We start from the raw sequence: 20,957 nt of genomic DNA, 5'->3' as shown, positions 1-20,957 counted from the left end.
ATAGACTAGGGTTTTTGCAGATTTTTGGTTGAGGAATGAACGGATTCGTGAAATATTTTTGAGTTGAAGTCGGCAGGAAGTGGAAAAGGCTTGGATATGTGGTTTGAAGGAGAGATCAGCATCAAGGATTACCCCGAGGCAGCGAGCTTGTGGGTTGCGGAGAGTGGGCAGCCATTTACTGTAATGGATAGCTTCATTGGGGGGGTCACGTGAGATGGGGGAAAGATGATGAATTCTGTTTTGTCCATGTTAAGTTTCAGAAATCTAGCGGAGAAGAAGGATGAAATAGTGGACAGACATAGAGGGATTCTGGTTAGTAGGGAGGTGATATCTGGTCCAGAGATGTAGATCTGTGTGTCTTCAGCATAGAGATGATACTGAAAGCCATGAGATTCTATGAGCTGTCCCAGGCCAAAGGTGTAAATGGAGAAAAGCAGTGGTCCTAGGACTGAACCTTGTGGGACTCCGACAATACGGGGCGAGGTGAGGAGGTGGTGTGTGAGTGGGAGACGCTGAATGTCTGGTCTGTTAGGTATGATGAGATCCAGGATAGGGCCAAGTCTGTGATGCCAAGGGATGAGAGGGTCTGTAATAATAGGGAATGGTCCACTGTGTCAAAGGCAGCTGACAGGTCCAGGAGGAGGAGGAAAGAATAGTGTCGCTTGCTCTTGGCGGTTAAGAGGTCATTGGTGACCTTAGTAAGGGCAGTTTCAGTGGAGTGGTGTGACCGGAAGCCAGATTGTAAGCGGTCGAAGAGGGAGCAAGAAGAGAGATGGGAGGACAGTTCAAGGTAGACGTGTTGTTCCAGTAGCTTGGAGGCATAGGGGAGAAGTGATATAGGGCGATAGCTAGATACAGAGGATGGGTCAAGAGAGGACTTTTTGAGGATAGGTGTGATGGAGGCATGTTTAAAGCTTGAGGGGAAAACACCAGTTGTTAGTGATAGGTTGAAGAGATGGGTTAGGGTTGGGATGAAGACTGTGGTGAGGTTTGGGATGAAGTGGGATGGGATCGGGTCAAGTGCACAGGTGGTGAGATGTGATCTTGAGAGTAGAGTGGAGAGTCATACAGCACTATACAGCATCATAGTACAATTAGGTTGTTATGTCATTGTACATGGAAGCCCATGAAAAACAGAACCTGTATCCCTTGTGTGGTTTGCACAGGATACTGGAAGAAAGGTCTACCTGTTACAGGAGATGTTGGCCATCTATGATGATATTTAGTAGCCAATTATAAGCCAATAATGCTCTTTTGTTTATCCTCATGCCCAAGTGACACACATTTTGGCTGCAGGAGAAGCGATTTTTGGCATAATTGGGATAATTTTTGACTTCACCTCTTCAGGCGTCTCCATCTGCTGTATGTCCTCAACAATATTGGTTATTGGAACTTGTGATTGTCTATATATGCTATTTGCATCGACGATGGATCTTAAGTTACCATTTTTTGATAGGAGAAAGATACGGAGATTGATAGTAAAAAGAGTTGTATGCTTCTCTGAATAAGTCTGTGTGCACATCGGCCTTTATCATCACAATTCTTTTCTGAATATGGCATTTTGGACACACTATACTGCCATCTGCACTTAACTTGCAGGGTAAAATACGATACACCCCCTTCATTTATTACACTGGTCGGAGCTCAAATCAGTTCTGTGGGACAGGTTTTCTGTAAGAGAACTTTTTATGAATGAGCCCCAATAAGCATTATCATTTGCACCTTGCATCTCTAAACATTAAACTTATAGCACTGGCATTTCTACTTGAATGTACCACCTTCATGTGTTTTATTTTGCAGTTTAATTTCCAAATACTAAATTCTAAGGACCCCAATTAATCAATATTGGTATTTTCTACATCGTCCGGACTTCACAGTTCGTAATCGTTTTGGCTACACAGACATCTGAATTCAGTCTGTAACTTTTTTCTTCTAGATGGTAGACCTCTGCAATTACCTGTGTTTAGAATGAATTGTCTATAACCTCTATTTCAGCACAGGTCAAGATGGTACAGGGAATTGTGAATATCTGAGGGGTTGCATTGGAGAAAACTGTAAACAAAACAAGACAATTTCAACTTTCTACATACTATTTAAAAAAAAATTGAAATAGATAATTTCCGAGGCACCAGATATTCACCAAATGTTTCCTTTACTGAATCATGTAAAAAAATACACGCAATTTAAACATGCTGAGATTTCAGGGCCTTTTTTGAGCCAAAATTGAAAAGTAGAGATTTTCTTAAAAGTAATCTTTCAGTAGGATCCACCCTCCTAACCCATCTATATGGGCATGTTGGTCAGAAAAAATTGAATAAAACAATACATTAATATCTGCGATCTGTTGTCTAATTTTAGAGAAATCCACATTTTTCTTAGTATGTATATCAGCTATTAAACTCTATGGGCCAAGACATGGATTTCCCTAAAAAATTTGCATCCAGACCATAGTTTAAATGAAGTGGAGTGTCATCAGCTTGAGACATGTAATGACTGACTGTCTGCTCTCCTTATTTACATGGCTCACACTGGTAAAAGTCCTTTTTCATGAAAAATAATCCCTGACAGATTCTCAGGGAGATCAGTGTCCCACCCATAGATCTGAACAGCTCATTTACCTATTAAGAAAGTGTGTATATATCTCTGGAATAAGACATTGGATCACAGATATGAAGGTATCATTGTATTCAACTTTCTATGACCTACATGCCCATATAGATGGTTTAGGAGGGTTGATCCTATTGACAGAGTCCCATTAAGTCTTGCTTAGAAAAGGCCTTTTTGTAACTGAAATTTGGCTTAGCTGAGCGCTCCCGTGTGCTCTGTAAGAACTGGTGCCAGACTCTTCTGTCAGTGTTTTATTTCTACCCCAAACAAAAGGATTGACCATTCTGGTTTAATAGGCTCGGGTCCTTATACCTTCTACCATAATCTGTCAAGAGAGAGTTGGAAGTATATTATACACATCAGACTGTAGGCCGATCTGATCTCATCAATATCGGAAGGTTCGGCCTACTTTAGCGGACTGATGTGTATTAGGGCCACTACCTTTGACATACCCAACCAAAAACACCCACCAGTTGTTAATTTAAGTAATAACAATGAATTGATAGAAGTTTCCAATTTGTACAATAATTTTTGTTACATTTTTTATACATTGTAAGACAAAAATACTAGTTCGAAATTATCGAAAACTTTATTGATTGTACAAAGTCTTCAATGCACATTGTAATTCTTTAGATTAAACCATGTTTATACAAATTAGCACTGCAATGCAATCTGAAATATTAATTCATGAATGATGGTCATAGTAACACTTCATTCGAAAAATATTGTCATAGATAAGCATATGATATGTTCATTATCAATTAGATTATTCATTTTTTGCACATACATAGTTTCGGGATCATTTACAGCATTTGCTTTGTGTTTAGTAACTGTTAAAGGGGACGTCCCATCAAGACAAACCCTGTTCATATATAATAGCAGGATTTATATCCTCTCTGACTCTGTCACCCAAAGAGGTGCCACTGCTGAGCAAGAATTGGGTTTAAAGGGGATGTCCACTACTAGGACAACCCCTTCTTGATTTAAATGTTTGGCCCAATAAAATAAAAAAGTTTATATTCTCCTGCCATGCAGGCGCCATTCCAGCGGTGCTGACACTCGTGTTTCCGGGGCATTCATGCAGTTGTTATGACACGTGAGCCTGGTGCCCAATCAGTGCTGGCATCACTGGCCCCACCTTTGAACAAATTGAACATCAAGAGGAAGTGAGAGAGCAGCTGCAGTCGTGACTTCCTCTTGAGGGTTGATTTGCCTGAGGGCGGGGCCAGTGACGCCAGCACTGATTGGACACCAGGCTCATGTGCCAAAGCTATGGAATGGCGCCGGCACAGGTGAAGAGTATAAGCTTTTTTTATTTTTTCGGGGCCAAGCGTGAGCTATGAGAAGGGGTTTTCCAAGTAGTGGACATCTTCTTTAAGAGTTAGAATACTGTCTGGTACATTAGACTACCTAGGTAAAAAGAGTGCTGTCAGATAAAAAGAATGTGGCTTATGAAAATCAATCCAACTGGTACTTTTGTACCTTTACTTCGTCCTTACTTAAATGGGGTCACCCTAGAGAGTGCAGCTTGTATATTTTCCAATCAGGTCCAGAAGATTATGGGGTATTAAATGAAATGAAAGTATGTGCATGAGATTAACTGATGTCCAGTAGACTAATATTAGGTCAACAAAACAATATGCATGTTTTTTTTTTTAAAACAACCCATGACAACTGAGGTCAGTGTGAACATAGCCAACGCTGGGGTTGTAAAACAACAGATTCCAATTGATACATGTGTTTTATTGTGGCATTATAGAAGTTAAAGGGATCTATCAGAATTCTGCTTTAGTTACCCTTGTTGACAAATTAGGTGGGAAAAAAAGCATAAAGATATGTATGTAGAAGTCTGGTCTGGGGTCAAAATTTTATTTGGGGCTCAGGAGTTTGATAATAATTTGGTGGGGAGTTAAATATATTTAGCCAGATCCTTATAAGCCTCATCCTAAGGCCGGGGACACACTTGCGAGAAACTCGCACGAGTCTCTAGCCTCAATACTCGACACTAGAGACCGGAGTGTGCGGCTGCATGTTTTCCTATGCAGCTGAAAGCTCCGGTCCCGAGTGCTGGTGGTATTGAGATGCGAGACTCGTGCAAGTTTCTTGGCCTAAAATGAATACTACCATTTTTGCTGCAATCTGTTTCTTGAGTAATTTTGATAAAATAACTGTGTTAACAGCATTAGATTATCTTTAGAGGACTAGTAAACTTGTCGTGTAGTCCTCCATATTTAGGTGCTCTATATGATCCCACTCCACCACTGATTGACAGCTTTCTGTGTACACTGTGCATAGGCAGAAAGCTCAGAGGTGTGGACGAAGTTATACTGAGCTCAACAGCTCTGTAATGGGGATCTCAAAGAGTGTTTAAGCATGTTATGGAGTGTGGGACATACACTTCTAAGGTATAGTAAATGTACGTGATGTTCTCTGATCTCTGCCACCATCTCTGAGATTGGGACCTTATCTTCATTTAAAAGAATTGGCTTCTGCATAGGGAATCACATGGAAAGCCTGAACCATGCCTTCCCTGCCTGTCCATGGTCAGAGGCTGGATACAAGGTCCTCATCATCTGCGCTGGTCCATAGCACATGAACGAAAAGACAGCGTAGGTGTGGTTCAGACTTTCGACTGTGCTATCTATGCTTCCAGGCAGATATTTTCGAGATTTGGCACCAGTCTAAGAAATTGGGGCATCAGCAGAATGGCACCTACTTGGTACAATGACCATATATTAGAAATGTTATCAAATTTACCATGGGGGTGAAGGATTGCGTTTTTTTTTTTTTTTTTTTTAATTGGAACTGCCCCATTGATTCATTTGTGTTGTCTATTGCTTTTGCTTTTTGAAAAGCAGTTGCATTTTTTCACTGAGAAACATTCAGCTCCTTGATTCTGGCCAGCCTTTAGTAATATTAGTGTAGAAAACCTTTTAAACAAGCAGTTTTAACAGCTCCCGGCGGTCATGGTCCAGTCCGGAGTTTATTTTCTGCTGCCTTCACTCTGGACTGGTCATGCGGGGGTTAATCTCCTCAGCATCGTTCTGGAGCTAGCGGGGCTATTTCGGTCTCTCATAGCCTGCTGACCAGTGTTAGGGATAGCTCAAGCTTCCAGTTTAGAGCCTCTGACCCTTGAACCTTGGTGATCCTCCTGCCTTTGACTGGTATCCACGTGTATGACCCAGACTGATCTCTGACCCCGTCTCTTGGTATTCGTCTTTGCTGCTACGTTCCCTCTCTGGGATTTGATTCCCCGGCTTGTACCCTGACCACGAATTTCGCCTCACGTTTTTGGACACTGTGCTCATGTTTTGGCTTTCTGACCCTCGGCTTGGTATTTTGACTACGTGTATTGCTGCTCCTTCTGGTACGTCTGCTCCTGATAGTTTCTAACTCGGTTCGTCTGACCATTCTCTCTCGTTACCTGTCAGACCTGTGCTGTTGCTCAGTGTTGCTGCTCTAGTGTGTAACCTCTCTTCCCTCACCAGCTCCCCCTGGTGTAGGTTTCACTACACCGGCAGCATAAAAGTGTTGGCTGGCTGCATTCCAAGCCTAAAAAAAAGCCACATTTGAGATATATACACAAATGGATTGTCTAACTCGAGCTAAACATTGGACAATTAAATATAATACTACCGTGAAACCATGTCTGCATGGTCTGCATTAATGTGTGATGGGAAATATGTGCATGATACAGCTTTCTTAAAGAAGAAAAAATCTAAAGCTTTATACCTAATAAACAAAATATACAAAAAAGTAAGCCGCATGAACAATACATGAGTCTTTAACACTTGTGATTATTAAATTACAAACATGGAAGACTGATTTTACATAAGATGTCAAAGTGCCTAATGTCTAAAAGTGAATGTCACTGTCACTTTTAGGAACAAAATTCCGTGCTAATCATATTCTTAAATGGAATCTGTCAGCAAGTTTTTGCTATGTAATCTGACAGCACCATGATGTAGGGACAAAGACCCCAATTCCAGTGATGTATCTCTTATTTAACTGGGTGCAGCAGTTATATTAGAGTCACAATCTTCTATGTTGCAGAGCTAGGAGAGCTCAGTTGTTTATCTGTGTATAACTCTGCTTTCTGTGTACATTATACAGGGACAGAGAGTTGCTAGTCAGTGCTGGGGGCGTGGTTGGACTAGGAGGCACAAGGGTAGTTGTCCTGTAATCAGAATCTCCTGCTGATAAAACTTTGCTTGTATTGAAACAGCAAAACAGAGCCATGCAAGTGACATATCCATGAAATCAGGGACTCTGCTCCTACATTAGGGTGCACTCAAATTATATATATTATTAACTTGGTGGCAGATTCCCTTTTCATATATCATTATACCATTTGAAGCTCCATTGTAGCCGATACAAGTCTCCAAATTCCACTGGTGAAGTTCCGATTGCTGTAAGGTATACTAAATAATGAACACAGAATTTCCAATGTATTTTGATTAATACAAATTAATGTTCAAAGGTTGATATTTTACACCGACGTATACTGGAGATTATTTGGCAGAAATTGTTCAAGAGGCATTACTTAGGCCAACTGATCAGATCCTGGATTCCTAAATATAGCTTTGACTACAAGAATGAATGATGCTACCTACCGTTATTGGTTGTTAGTTATACATCACTAATCACTTTTCTTTGGTACTAGTTTTCATAAATAGGCCACAATGTGGGGAACTTTTTGTGGGCCGCATCGATATTCCTGAAAATACATGTTCAATGAAGAACTTCATCATCAATCAAGTTATGAAAAACAGTCTTAGGGAATTAATTGGTAGCTTTCTTCTGGATGTTGTGGAAGGGTTTATCTAGGAATAATTTTTAAAGGGGTTGTCCACTACTCTAAATTAACCCCCCAATGTATCCCCCTGGGGCCCCTAATGAATTTTGTAAATACCTTATGTTGCCTATACTGCCTGTGAGAGGCGCTATCCGTGGCCGCTCACAGGCAGCACATGACCCAGCACTGACGTCACGACAAGTGAGGCGTGACTCAGCGCTGGGTCCCCACGGTGGCTGCTGGGTTGCGGGCGGGGTTACCCCCTGCATCACACCCAGAATCCATGCTTTCTCAATGAATGGGTGTGCGGTGGATGCCGGGTGTGACATGGGGGGATAACCCCGCCCGCAGCCTGGCAGCCAGCGCGGAATGAGGAAGAGTAACCCCCGGCTGCTGCCAGCACTTGACGGGACATCAGCGGAAGCCAGAGCCGGCTGCAGCCGGGGGTCACATGCTGCCTGTGAGCGGCCAGCAATAGCGCCGCTCACAGGCAGTATAGGCAACATGAGGTATTTACAAAATTCATTAGAGGCCCCGGGGGGAGACACTGGGGGGATAATTTAAAGTAGTGGACAACCCCTTTAAATGAAAAACATATAATCCTAAGCAACTTTGTAATTTACACCTCATCAAAATTCCTTACCGCTAGATTCGGATTTCCATCATGTGATCTCACCAATTTGCTTCTTATCCTGCCTTAGATTACATGTTGTAGAGGGCGCCCATGATCTGTGCCTGGTTGAAGGGAGCTATCACCAAGTTTTTTGACACCTAATCTGAGAGCAGCATAATGTAGCGCATACATGACAAACTCCGGCCCGTGGGCCAAATTTGGCCCACAGGGTGATTACATTTGTCCCACGAGGAAATACTCACTGCAGGGAGACGGCAAGTTAGTTTCACCAGTTTTCTCCACTCCAATTAGGGTGCACTTATTTTTCTACCCCACCGTTCATTCTTTTACGCTGCCCAATGGAGAGGTACGTGCGGCTGGGGAAAGCATCCTCTGGCTGCCCCGCAGCAGATTCAACCTGCTTTGCCTATTACAGTACATGAGTCGTAAAGATAGGCTACCCTGGCCAAAAAGGAGAAGCATCTATTTAGCTGAGTAAGTAGCACTGCGCTGCTCAAGTGTCATTGTGTGTAAGGTCACTCATCAGAGACACTGCGGTCCTCAAGGTTAGAAGGGGAGGAATCTGAGGAGGCTAGATAACCATCAAGTTGCTTTTTTTTTTTTATAAAAACATATGTGCTATTGATATTAGTAATGAAGTGGTCAGGATGGTGGAGGGGACAATAGTCACTGCATATGCTTATACATGTATGAATAAGTTCCTGGGCATTATTTTACTGCAAGAGGTGTTGTGTGTATGAATCACATTCGTAGAAGTATAATCACACACACCCATTGTTACCTCCTTGAAGTATCATCATATACACCCCTTGAAGTCCCATTGAGTATAATCAAATATGCCCCATGTAACAAAACGATGCCCCCCCTCCTCCCCTTAAAGGGATTGTTCCTTTTCAGCAAATGCCTGGCTGCAATTTATTAGAAAATAAAACAAGCCACGCTGTACTCATCTACCGGGACACATTTATAAGATTATCTTGGGACAAGAACATTTTTTTAAACACATCTAATTGTGGAATTTATTTTGTTCTAAGATCTACTGATTAAAATCCACTTTGTTCATGGGACAACCCCTTTATGTTTGTTTCCATATGAAAAGGTTATATTTGATGATAAGGAAAAACTTCCTCAATTGTAGACATTTTTTTTAATACAGTAAATATCAAGGTTGGCCTGCAAATTTATCCAAGCTTTTCATTTTGGCCCTCTGTGTATTTGAGTTTGACATCCTTGATGTAGAGACAAAGACTACAGTTCCAGCAATGTGTCTCTTACTGGGCTGCTTGCTGTATTTTTTATAACTACTTTATTAGTATGAGATTATCCCTAAAAGACTAGTAAACTCCTAGTATTAGTCTAGACAAGTACTCCTGCCCCCACTGCTGATTTACAACTTTCTGCCTATACACAGTGCATACAGAAATCAGCCAATCAGCGATGTGGGGGGGGTTATACAGAGCTCAGCATTCGGAGAACTGGTAGATCTGCAGCTGATAAAGCAGTGATTTTATCAAAACTGCTGCAAAAAGTGATACCTCACTGGAATCAGGATCTCTGTCCAGACCCCACTATTAGATGAGGAAACAAAAACCTAGTGATAAATTCCCTTTAATTACTTCCACAATAAGATGTCTTCATTGTTGATATCACATTCATTGCCCTGTTTCAGAACTGCACATGTGTGGCATTAGCTTGCGCATGAGCCATTGTAGAAAAGGCTATCTGAGGCAGGGACAGAAGCAAGTTGGCAGGGAGTGAAACAAGTTGGCAGGGACTGAAGCAAGTTGGCAGGGACTGAAGCAAGTTGGCAGGGACTGAAGCATGTTGGCAGGGACTAAAGCAAGTTGGCAGGGACAAGTGTCGGGGTTCAGAATCTTGCAAGCAGTGAACAATTTTGGCAGGGTATAAATTATAAAGTTGTTTGTGATGATATGAAGAAACGTTTTTTCAAATCAAAAGTTATTCTGGTAAAGCCACTTTAAATGCTGCATTTTCTTAGCCTTGATCTTTCATTAAAGAGCAGTATTTTACTCTTCTAATATATATAACTCAGTAAATACTTGCATATCCAATAAAACTACAGCTATTAAGCATTTGTTTTATAAGTTTGTGTTATCCTCTTGCTTTGTTATTACTCCTAGAAATGGGAATTACTCACTAAGGTTTGTCCCTATGAAGTGATAAGACGGCGCCTATGTAAGGACTTGTCGCCTACACAAGGGGAATTTTAACACCTAGCTGTCAATTTATTTTTGCTTTTCCAAGAGGATTATTAGAACAAACAATTTGCTTTCTGGAATTCTTATTTTAAGGGAAATACAAGATGTAAAAATAAGGAAATCTGATGAGTCTTGCATCTACGGCGATAAATCAGTAGATGCAAGAAGAGACTGTGTAAGACAAGGGTCCCCATCGAGACTCCCTGACATCAGTACATGCGCCCGCATGGTTTGCTTCATTGATACGTTTATGAATGTGTTGCATAATTTTTTCCAATAAATACATAAGAGAAAAAAATATCTTAACATGAGAACAAAGAAGTAACTGAAAACCTATTTCCTTATCCAGAAAGGGATCGTTACACAGCAGTTTTGGCCTAGATCACATTCTTAAAAACTGCACGCAGAGAAATATATATACTCCCACACATCTATGAGAAAATGTTGTTTACATATCGGAACTCCGATTGCCAAAATTTTTTGGCAAATGATTATTTTATTAGTCATGATATCTATGATAGTAGCCCTCATGGTGTCGATGATCATCCTGATATCCGTCCTCATAGCCTTCATGAGGGTAACCATGGTAGCCATATCCTCCATACTCATCTTCAGGGCAGCGCATTCCCAAGGATTGTTGGATGGCCATTTCCTGTCTTCTGAGCTGCATGGAGTCAATTAAATCATATACAATGGCCATGGACCACATGGGTGAAGGATACCAAGACTTGACGTTGCCATCTTTACCAACCAGGAGCATGGAGAAATATTCTGGGCTGATTTGAAAATAGTTTCTTATGTCTCTCACTAAGTTGAAAGAAAGATCTTCCCTCTCAACACTGGAACTTCCTGTAACGACAATGAGACATTACTCCATATCTAAGACACTTCAGGCTGGTTGAGTGCTCACCGATCCATGATCACACTTTTGTATGTGAAGATTGGCTTTGAGATAGACGTTAATCTAATGTGATCCCTGTGAGATCTTAGGTCAGGAAAATCATGGTGTGGCCGTGTTGTGAATGGAAAGTTCACGGTTCTGGACAACACAACAAAACTGATTGTAAGCTAACTGCTGCATAAATATGAGCGCCGACGTCAGCCCAGCTCCACTCATGTCAGTGGTGAAGTCATTTATCTGCTTGCCACATGTTATACAGTGATAAGAAAAAGTAAGTACACCCTCCTTAAATATTATAGTTTTATGTATCAAGACATAATGAAAAGAACTTCCAGTTTCTATCATGACTGTATATAGTATACTGTATATAGGTAAGGTGCACTGCAGGTAACTGTATATATTAAAAGTCCTGTAACTTTCTGTGATACTTTTTGCTTCTGCTTTTCACCATTTTCAAAATTTATGTGCTGACAATGAACTGAGACCTATCCTGACCATGTTCTGTTGGGTATGATCAAGATTTCAGCCACTGAATATATACGAACAAGCTGAGTAAGTAAATCTTTGATACTTTTTTTTTACATACGTGTAACTTTTAAATTGCTAGCACATTGATGGCGCTTGTGTTTGAAACCTCCATTGATTACACAAAAAACACCCCAAGATGTGCGCCGCTCAAGAGAAAGGAGCGCCAAGCTCTTACCTGAAAAGAGCACAAAGAGTGGAGTACTGATGGAGTCTATGCTTTCCATTGTAACCATACTAGGCTCCGTGTGCGCACTCAGGAGGTGTGCACTCCTTTCTCCTGAGAATGTCAAAACTCAAGGGATTTTTTGAGCGATGCATGGGGCTCTCAGGGCTCAAACTCCCATTTATCTTCTTGCAATTAAAAAGTCACATACTTTGCTCAACATTAAAATTGCAATACCAAGAAGGAAAAGTTGTGGAGTTATGGAAATCACAGAATCATAGAATCATTGAATCATAGAATCGTAGAGTTGGAAGGGACCTCCTGGGCCATCTGGTCCAACCCCCTGCTCAAAGCAGGATTCGCTAAATCATCCCAGTCAGATGTCTGTCCAGCCTCTGTTTGAAGACTTCCATTGAAGGAGAACTCACCACTTCTCGTGGCAGCTTGTTCCACTCATTGATCACTCTAGCTGTCAAAAAGTTTTTTCTAATATCTAATCTGTGTCTCCTCCCATTCAGTTTAATCCCATTGCTTCTTGTCTTTCTTTGTGCAAATGAGAATAAAGTTGATCCTTCTACAATGTGACAGCCCTTTAGATATTTGTAGACAGCTATTAAGTCTCCTCTCAGGATTGATAGACATCCATTAATCCATCTGGATTTGCATATCCGCTAAGCATATGAAAATAATTTAAAAAATGGAGAGAAAATTTTCAAAACATCTTCAGGTATTCAGTATTGAGTATGAGCGCCACATGCATTTACACATCTTGGCTGTTATAAATGTGTTTATTAATGTTGTCAGTGCAATATTCTGCCAGGTTGAATACACTTGGGCACACAAATCATCAAGATCCTCTGCTGGCAGCTCCCACTGCAGATGTCAACCAGTGAGGTCCTAGATGTGTTTGATGCTGCAGGCTATGGTACCACATTTAGGTCATGGAAGCTGCTCACAGTAGCACGAGCAACGTGTGGCCTGGCATTGTCATGTTGAAAAAAGGGTTCATGGAAACTCTTGAGGAATGCCCATACCGTCTTTTCATCATTCCACAAATTTTCCTTCTTGGTATGGCAATTTCAGTTTTGGGGAGTGTATATACTTGGTGTCAAAAGTTTTCTTTGTAAGATATGCTTCATACAAAGTTTTTTTCAGGGAAATTTTGGCCCCACACTACACAGAAATGAGTAAAATCCCGTATAAATAAATTTCATGGGTTTTAATGAGAGATTCATATTGCCACACATGCGGCTGCTGATTTTTTTTGAATAGGGCTAACCTACTGTATTTGTAGTTTGCATAGTTATCTCCACACTGAACTAAAAGATTGAACAGTTAAATTCCACAAACAGTTAGGGGACAATTGAAATGACCCCATACATATTAGATGGCCCAGTGATCCTGCTGAAATTGGGGGTCGCAAAACTTTTATCCAATATGTGTGGTGGACTTAATAAAATCGATAAGTTTTACTTATGCTAGTTTTACACTACCAGTGTTGAGTATTGATCACAATGCACGGACTGACTGGAGCTGCATGGACTGGCCAAGTATGGACCACAAGACACTTTTGTATTAAACTGGCCTTTCTAGACACAACTCTTCATCCAATTTTGTTAGGATATCATGTTATAAGGGCTGAAGCAAATATCCTTTTTTTCTCATTGACTATTTTTCCAAATACCAGTAAAGCAAATGTTTCTTACCATTGATAGGGTAGAGCTCTAATACACCACCACCTTCCAGGCCAATGCCAACCATTTTCAAAATGGCCATGTGTCGTAAACCTTAAATGAAACAAAAGTATGTATTATACAGACTTACTATTAGGAAAGCTTAATATTTTTTATAGCAGCAAGTTGCATTTTATTTCATAGCAGACAACCATATCACAATGCCATTCAATAAACCAAATGAATGGTTCAGATGACGCTTCAGTGAAGTTTTCTTACACACATGCAAATGTACTAATATCTATTTATAAGAAAGCTTTATAATTACTGTTGTCAAAACTACTTGTTTTTCTTTAGTATTCTAGGATCATAAAGAATTTCTAAGTAAACTGTGGAGAAACGGGGTCAGTGGGTGCTCTCATCCGCTGGCCCGACTGTCTTTAGCAAGACTGCCTGGACCTGGGCTTATACCACTGAACACCTGCTCTATCTCTCTGTGGGAAATACACTACACAGACAACACAGGGTTAGGGTAAAACAGTGGCAATACTTTATTGAACTACAACACCCAATAGCAAACAGAACAATCCCAGCAATTACCCCAAGATGGTGCACATTACAGGGTCTCACCCTTCCCTTCCACTGACTCGACAGAATAATGGTAGATGTTATGTCTGAGCTCCCAGGGTCGCTACTCGTTCCCCAGGTCGAGCGGCCGCACTGCAGGCAAATTCTAGGGTGAGGCCCGTGAGTTGGGCTTCCCTAAACTCCTTGCAATCTGTCTCCCCCTAGTCAATGGCAACAGTCTGGTCAAGTGTACTCACTGCCGTTGGCTCAGAAGGGGATGATGGAGGCTTGGAGTGTTGGTTATCCTCGGAATGGATGGCAGAAGGATCTACATCAGGGTGTTTCTTGGCTTGGCTTTGGGTGATGACAGTAACAGATTGGCTGGACAGTCCTTGTTCGAGGTAATTCCCCAAAATAACAGGTGTGGGGAGGCTGTCCATGAGTCACACTTCGACCTCTCCCTGGTAAGTACCCCAGTCCAGCTGCACACTGGCTAGAAGGATGTCTGAGCGCTGACCTTCAGCCATGAAGATGGTCACTTGGCAACCTGGTAAATAGTGTTCAGGTGGGACAATATCTAGACTGACCAGTGTGATGGAGGATCCAGTGTACCAAAGTCCCTGGGCCTGGATATCACCGACCTTGACTGACTGGATATGGTGTAGGAAGTTGGCTGGTGTAGGCTGGCCAACCCGCTGTGTAGTATGGACAGGATATATCACTATTGCTGTTGTGTCCTGGGAATAGCATCCCTCCAACCCTGCTGGCTCATGTTGGCAGATGTTGACCGTGTGAGCTGGCAAACTGGCTCCAGGCATGGGGCCCCCGGCCCTGGGAACAATCTTTGGCAAAGTGTCCAAGGGCCCACATGTATAACAGCGCCGTTGGTTGGGCAACTCATGGGTAGTGTTGGTAACCCTTGGTCCTGGTGGTCTGTCAAATCTTTGGTTGAAGGGTCTTCTTGGATCAGTGGGCATATCGGATCTCCAGCGAAGTCGATTGGCTGTAAATTCATCATCAGCCAGTCGGGCTGCTTGCTTTGGAGTGTCGGGCTTCTGGTCAGTTACCCACTCTCGAATTTCTGGGGCCATCTTCTCCATAAGTTGCTCAAGCACGATCACGTCCCAGAGGGCAGCAACAGAGTGGGCAGCCCTACGGTCAAGCCAGCGGTTGCAGTGTCTCCAGAATTGACAGCCAAATTCTACATAGGAGACCCCCTGGCGAGACAAAGTCTGGAACTTGGTGCAATATCTCTCGGGGGTGATGGTAAAAAATGCCAGCAGGGTGTCCTTAATAGTTGAATAATCCTAGCAGTATTGAGGCCCAAATGACTGGCAGCATCCCGTGCCTGACCAGTCAAAGTAGTCCACAGGTATTTAGCCCAATCAGCTATGGGCACCTGGTGCATCAGCATTAAAGTCTCAAAATCCTGCAGATGTTCATGGACTTCGGTGTTGGACTCATTAAACACTGGCAAGATTCTGTAGCGGAGCTGCGTTCCTTGTTGGGGGACTACCATGGGGTTAGGGTCCGATGCTTGCTGTAGGGGTACTGGAACTCCCAAAACTGATTCCATAACACAAGCTCTTTCACCACTTGAGGCTCCAGGTCCCTATGCAACCAACAACTTGTGGATTCAGGCTGCAGCTGACTGGGTAGATTCCAGATCGGCACAGGGTCCTGGCTCTGGCAATTCCTCTGGGTCCATCTCAGCAGAGTTTTTGTCATCCTCCACAACGTTCTGGGTATCCCAAAGAACTAATTCCTGGATCAAATCTGACCGAATGTCCGTGGTCCGGTATTCAGTCCATCGAAGCTGGCTCAGCTCCAGTAGTTGTTGTTTCTTTATACGGCTATACATCCACTCTGGTGCTCTTCCCAAGGCCGAGTTGGTGGGGTTGGACACGGTGGCATCCGAAACCTACTGTGTATGCCTCATCAATGGTCTGTTGGGTCTGTCTACATGCCTCCCTGGTTGTGAAGTCCTGGATGGTGTCTACAGACACCAGTCCCCTGTAGCTCCCCCGGTTCTGCCGGGCTGAGTAGTGTCCCACTTGCTGTCACCAATTATGGAGAAACGGGGTCAGTGGGTGCTCTTGTCCGCTGGCCTGGCTGCCTTTAGCAAGACTGCATGGACTAGGGCTCATACCACTGAACACCCGCTCTATCTCCCGGTGGGCAATACACTACACAGACAACACTGGGTTAGGGTAAAACAGTGTGGCAATACTTTATAGAACCAAAACACCCAATAGCAAACCGAACAATCCCAGCAATTACCCCAAGATGGTGCACATTACAGGGTCTCACCCTTCCCTTCCGCTGACTCACAAGGATAATGGTAGATGTTATGTCTGAGCTCTCAGGGTCGCTACTCCACCTGTGATAGGCGCGCACAGAGGAGATAACGCCAAGCATAGGGAGATAACCGAGAGCAGTCCTGTGTTCTTTCAGCTAGGTCCAAAGTACTCTGAGATGAGATCCTGAAGAGTGAGCCCAACCAGAAGAAGTCTCTTTTATACCTGAGGCAGCTGATCTATTTTTAGATTTACCCAGTGTCCTTCAGTCCACCTTCACAGCCTTTCCCTATCTACCTTCGAAGTCAACAAACTGGTTATAGAATACAATACACAATTAGCATATCAGCACACAATAAACAAAGATAAACATACACTATGTACAAGTCACTATTACAGACTTACACAGTATGTTAAATAATATGACATACTGTCTGTTAGGGCTGGCGGAACGCACCAAATAATAAAGATGGTAATAAGGTGCGCTTGCAGCCCGGGGTCCACCGTGAAGGGGTGGTAAACTGCTGCTAGTAATGGCGGATGCTATATGGTGGTATAATAGAACACATGTGGGTTAACGTCACCTGGTGTTTACAGGAGCGGACTCTGTTGCTTCACAGAGCCGCACTACCGATAAATGCTGTTAAAGCTCACAGCTCACAGAGCTCGGCAAGGTAAACGCTCAGTATCAGGTCACAGAACTCAGCCCCAAGGACACAGGGTCAGAGTCTCTCTAGACCTATTAAGCGTGCAGTGGAGTGTCGACCAAGAGAACCGTGGCGTACAGACCAAGCCACCACTTGGCGTTGAAGCCAGTCTCTGACTCTGCCTCCTACTTGCTCCTCAGCCTGGGCGCTAACAGGCTAGGCTACACAACACATGCGTACCAAGGGTAGGGGTTTCCAATGAGTCATTCACCAGAGACAATCATACATGCATACAACTCTCACTCCACATGGTCTAAATCTTTCTCTATATTAACCTTTTATAGCTGCATCCTTCCGGGACCTTCCTGACCTTCCTGATGGTCCAATCCGAGCTGGAGAAGGACCTGAGCATGTGACCTCCGATCTCCAATGAGAGATCGTCCCACGGGCATGCTCAGTGGACCGAAAGGAGGACTTAATCCCTGGAGTAGCTCACTGCTGACCAGCATGCGTTGCTGTAGCTGGACCAGAGGTGGCAGCAGCAACCAAACCTACAGAGCTGGTCTGAGCAGAGCGCCTGGATCGACGAGTCTGCTGAGCAGCCTCCCTGCGGCCGGAGAGGAATGGGAGACTGCCGAATGCAAGGCTCGGGATTCCTGCTGTGCAGCGACAGGAAGCCGATGCCTAACACTGTCTTCTTGACCCACCAGACATTATCACTTAAATCTGCAAGCCAATATACAGATAAAAAGTCAATTCTTCTTGGTTTGCAAAAACATGGTTGTCTGAGAAATTAAGATACAATCTGGTTTCCTCACATAAACCATGTTAAAAGGTTGTGATCCCATCTCATTGCCAAGATGTGCCATCACTTTTGGATCCATGTGGGTCCAACTACCAGGACCTTCTCTGACTCTAAGAACAAAGTTATTGCTGTATTACATTGCTGTATTCTCTCTGCAACATATCCTTAATTTCAGGACTAGTGATGATCCCAGTAGGCGGACAACCACAGGACAGAAAGTGATGGAATATCATTACTATATGCCATCACATAAGATAGGAAAACCATACCTCACAACTTTTCATGAGGAGGGAGAAACACTGTGGCACATGTAGTGTACTATGGCAATTTTTATTTACCTAAGCCAGTACCTTAAAGGGGTGGTATGATGCCTATGAAACCCTTTATAAAGCTTTAACCACTTTTATAATTATCCCTATTATTACATTTCACATGCTTTTTCCTATCCTCCTATTTCCGAAATGTGTTTTTTTTTTAACTTCCTGTGAATAATCTCAAATGGGATGTCACAGTAGGCTGGGGCTGCTCTCACTTCTCCAAAGAATTTGTCACCTCTCTTGAAACAAGACATCATTAGATGGTGGTATTGCAGCCACTTACCACAGCTACTGTAACTGCTATACCCTGATGACATCTTGGTTCATTAGAGGTAATCGAGCAGTGCCCACAACTTCAGTTGCCGTCACAGTCACTACATCTAAAACTGCAGTTTCTTGTTCTGAAAATAATTGTCATTGGGGAGTGGTGATAGAAGCAGGGTGAGTGACAGCAGCACTGCCTCACAGCTTCTATCACTGCCTTCAATTGAATCATCATCAGGGGGTAGCACTAGTGTCACTCACACTGTTTCTATCCTGACCGCTGGGTATTGATGCGAGAGACTCGCGCGAGTTTCTCGCATCACACTCACAAGTGTGACCCCGGCCTAAGGGACCTGTCGGCTCCCTGTTCCACCATTGTATTCAGCTGTATCTGTGTTCATGCCCAGAGCAAAAATCCATCTTTTGGAGTACTGAATGCTAATCATAATTTTAGTTTACTAACATATCCAATAGGTAAATAATTTCATTGTGGTAAAAGACTTTTATATTGTTCTATACAGGAGCTGATGTAAATTTAATTTTATGAGTCCTAAATAGAAAAAAATAAGTACACAAAAAATAATAATAAGGCAGATATAATTTTTTCACGCCCTATGGTAGACAGTTATACAATTAAATTTTATCTGCAACATATGGACATTCCCTCTAATCTGCCGATAGAGGGAGATGTTGTGCTTCAGTATAGTCATAAATTATTTCACTGGCTGACTAATACATTGCCCAATCTTATAGGAAACATCAATTAATGTGATTCATAATAAAACATCTGAATGTTGGCATCTTCTATTTTAAATATATAATGTACTAGATGGTGGCCCGATTCGAATGCATCGGGTATTCTAGAATATGTATAGTTTATTTATGAAGTTTTAATAATAATGCAATAATGCACCCCCAATCCTGATATGCATGGCCCTCTCACCCCTTTGTCTCCTGGTATGCACGGTCCTCTCACCCCCCAATCTTGATATGCATGGTACCCCTTCCCCCCTATCCTGGTATGCATGGTCCCCTCACCCCCCAATCCTGATATACATGGTCCCCTCACCCCCCAATACTGGAATGCATGGTCTTCTCACCCTCCAATCCTGGTATGCATGGTCACCCTCACCCCCCTTTCCTGGTATGCATGGTCCCCCTCCCCCCCATTGCTGGTATGCATGGTCCCCCTCACCCCCCTTTGCTGGCATGCATGGTCACCCTCACCCCCCATCCTGGTATGCATGGTCACCCTCACCCCCCCTTTCCTGGTATGCATGGTCACCCTCACCCCCCTTTCCTGGTATGCATTGTCCCCCTCCCCCCCATTTCTGGTATGCATGGTCACCCTCACCCCCCCTTCCTGTTATGCATGGTCATCCTCACTCCCCTATACAGGTACAGGTACAGTTGTGGCCAAAAGTATTGACACCCCTGCAATTCTGTCAGATAATACTCAGTTTCTTCCTGAAAATGATTGCAAACACAAATTCTTTGGTATTATCATCTTCATTTAATTTGTCTTAAATGAAAAAACACAAAAGAGAATGAAGCAAAAAGCAAAACATTGATCATTTCACACAAAACTCCAAAAATGGGCCAGACAAATGTATTGGCACCCTCAGCCTAATACTTGGTTGCACAACCTTTAGCCAAAATAATTGCGACCAACCGCTTCCGGTAACCATCAATGAGTTTCTTACAATGCTCTGCTGGAATTTTAGACCATTCTTCTTTGGCAAACTGCTCCAGGTCCCTGATATTAGAAGGGTGCCTTCGCCAAACTTCCATTTTTAGATCTCTCCACAGGTGTTCTATGCCTCCCCCCCATTGCTGGTATGCATGGTCCCCCTCACCCCCCTTTGCTGGTGTGTATGGTCACCCATACCCCCCTTTCCTGGTATGCATGGTCCCCCTCCCCCCATTGCTGGTATGCATGGTCCCCCTCACCCCCCCATTGCTGGTATGCATGGTCCCCCTCACCCCCCTTTGCTGGTATGTATGGTCACCTTCACCCCCCCATTGCTGGCATACATGGTCCCCCTCACCCCCCTTTGCTGGTATGTATGGTCACCCTGACCCCTCTTTCCTGGTATGCGTGGTCCCTGTTAAAAAAAAAAAAAAATAGTTATATACTCACCTTACGACAACCTCTGATCTTCTTTCCACGCGCTTGGCCTCGCGGTCCCAGTAATGCACTGCGCGAAACACCGCTGATGACATCGTGCTCTCGCGATAGTCGGACCGTGAGGCCGGGTGCGTGGAAAGAAGATCGGAGGCCGTAGGAAGGTGAGAATAACATTTTTTTTTTTAATTCTCTTTTTTACAGATCAAGGCCTGCCGCCCCATTGAGCGCTGCACCCGACTGGGAGACACCTGGAGGAAACCTAGCAGACCTGATCTAAATGGATGGCTAGGCTGTCACTCAATATACCGACAATCCCGACACGCCCCAATCACTGATTGGGTGGCTGAGCTGTCACTGAGAATGCTGACAGTCCATCATGCCCCTGCTGCTGATTGGACAGCTAGCTGTTACT

At 43.3% G+C, this 20,957-nt stretch overlaps 1 protein-coding gene across 1 annotated transcript in view; it reads right to left on the bottom strand.

Moving 5' to 3' along the window:
- Positions 1–3,177: 3,177 nt before the first annotated feature.
- The window catches only part of CCDC80 (coiled-coil domain containing 80), a 181,894-nt gene continuing 164,114 nt past the window's right edge, over positions 3,178–20,957 (bottom strand). The window contains exons 7-8 of the mRNA XM_073563495.1: positions 13,554–13,634; positions 3,178–11,104 (exon numbers count right to left, since the gene is read on the bottom strand). Coding sequence (XP_073419596.1) covers positions 10,755–11,104; positions 13,554–13,634 — 431 coding nt within the window. The 3' untranslated portion in view covers positions 3,178–10,754. The remainder of the gene's footprint in view (positions 11,105–13,553; positions 13,635–20,957) is intronic.

This window comes from Dendrobates tinctorius, unplaced genomic scaffold, assembly GCF_039654945.1.
Source record: "Dendrobates tinctorius isolate UK_male_01 unplaced genomic scaffold, ASM3965494v1 ptg000391l, whole genome shotgun sequence".
Lineage (NCBI taxonomy): Eukaryota > Metazoa > Chordata > Amphibia > Anura > Dendrobatidae > Dendrobates > Dendrobates tinctorius.
This window is presented reverse-complemented; position numbering and strand designations above follow the sequence as displayed.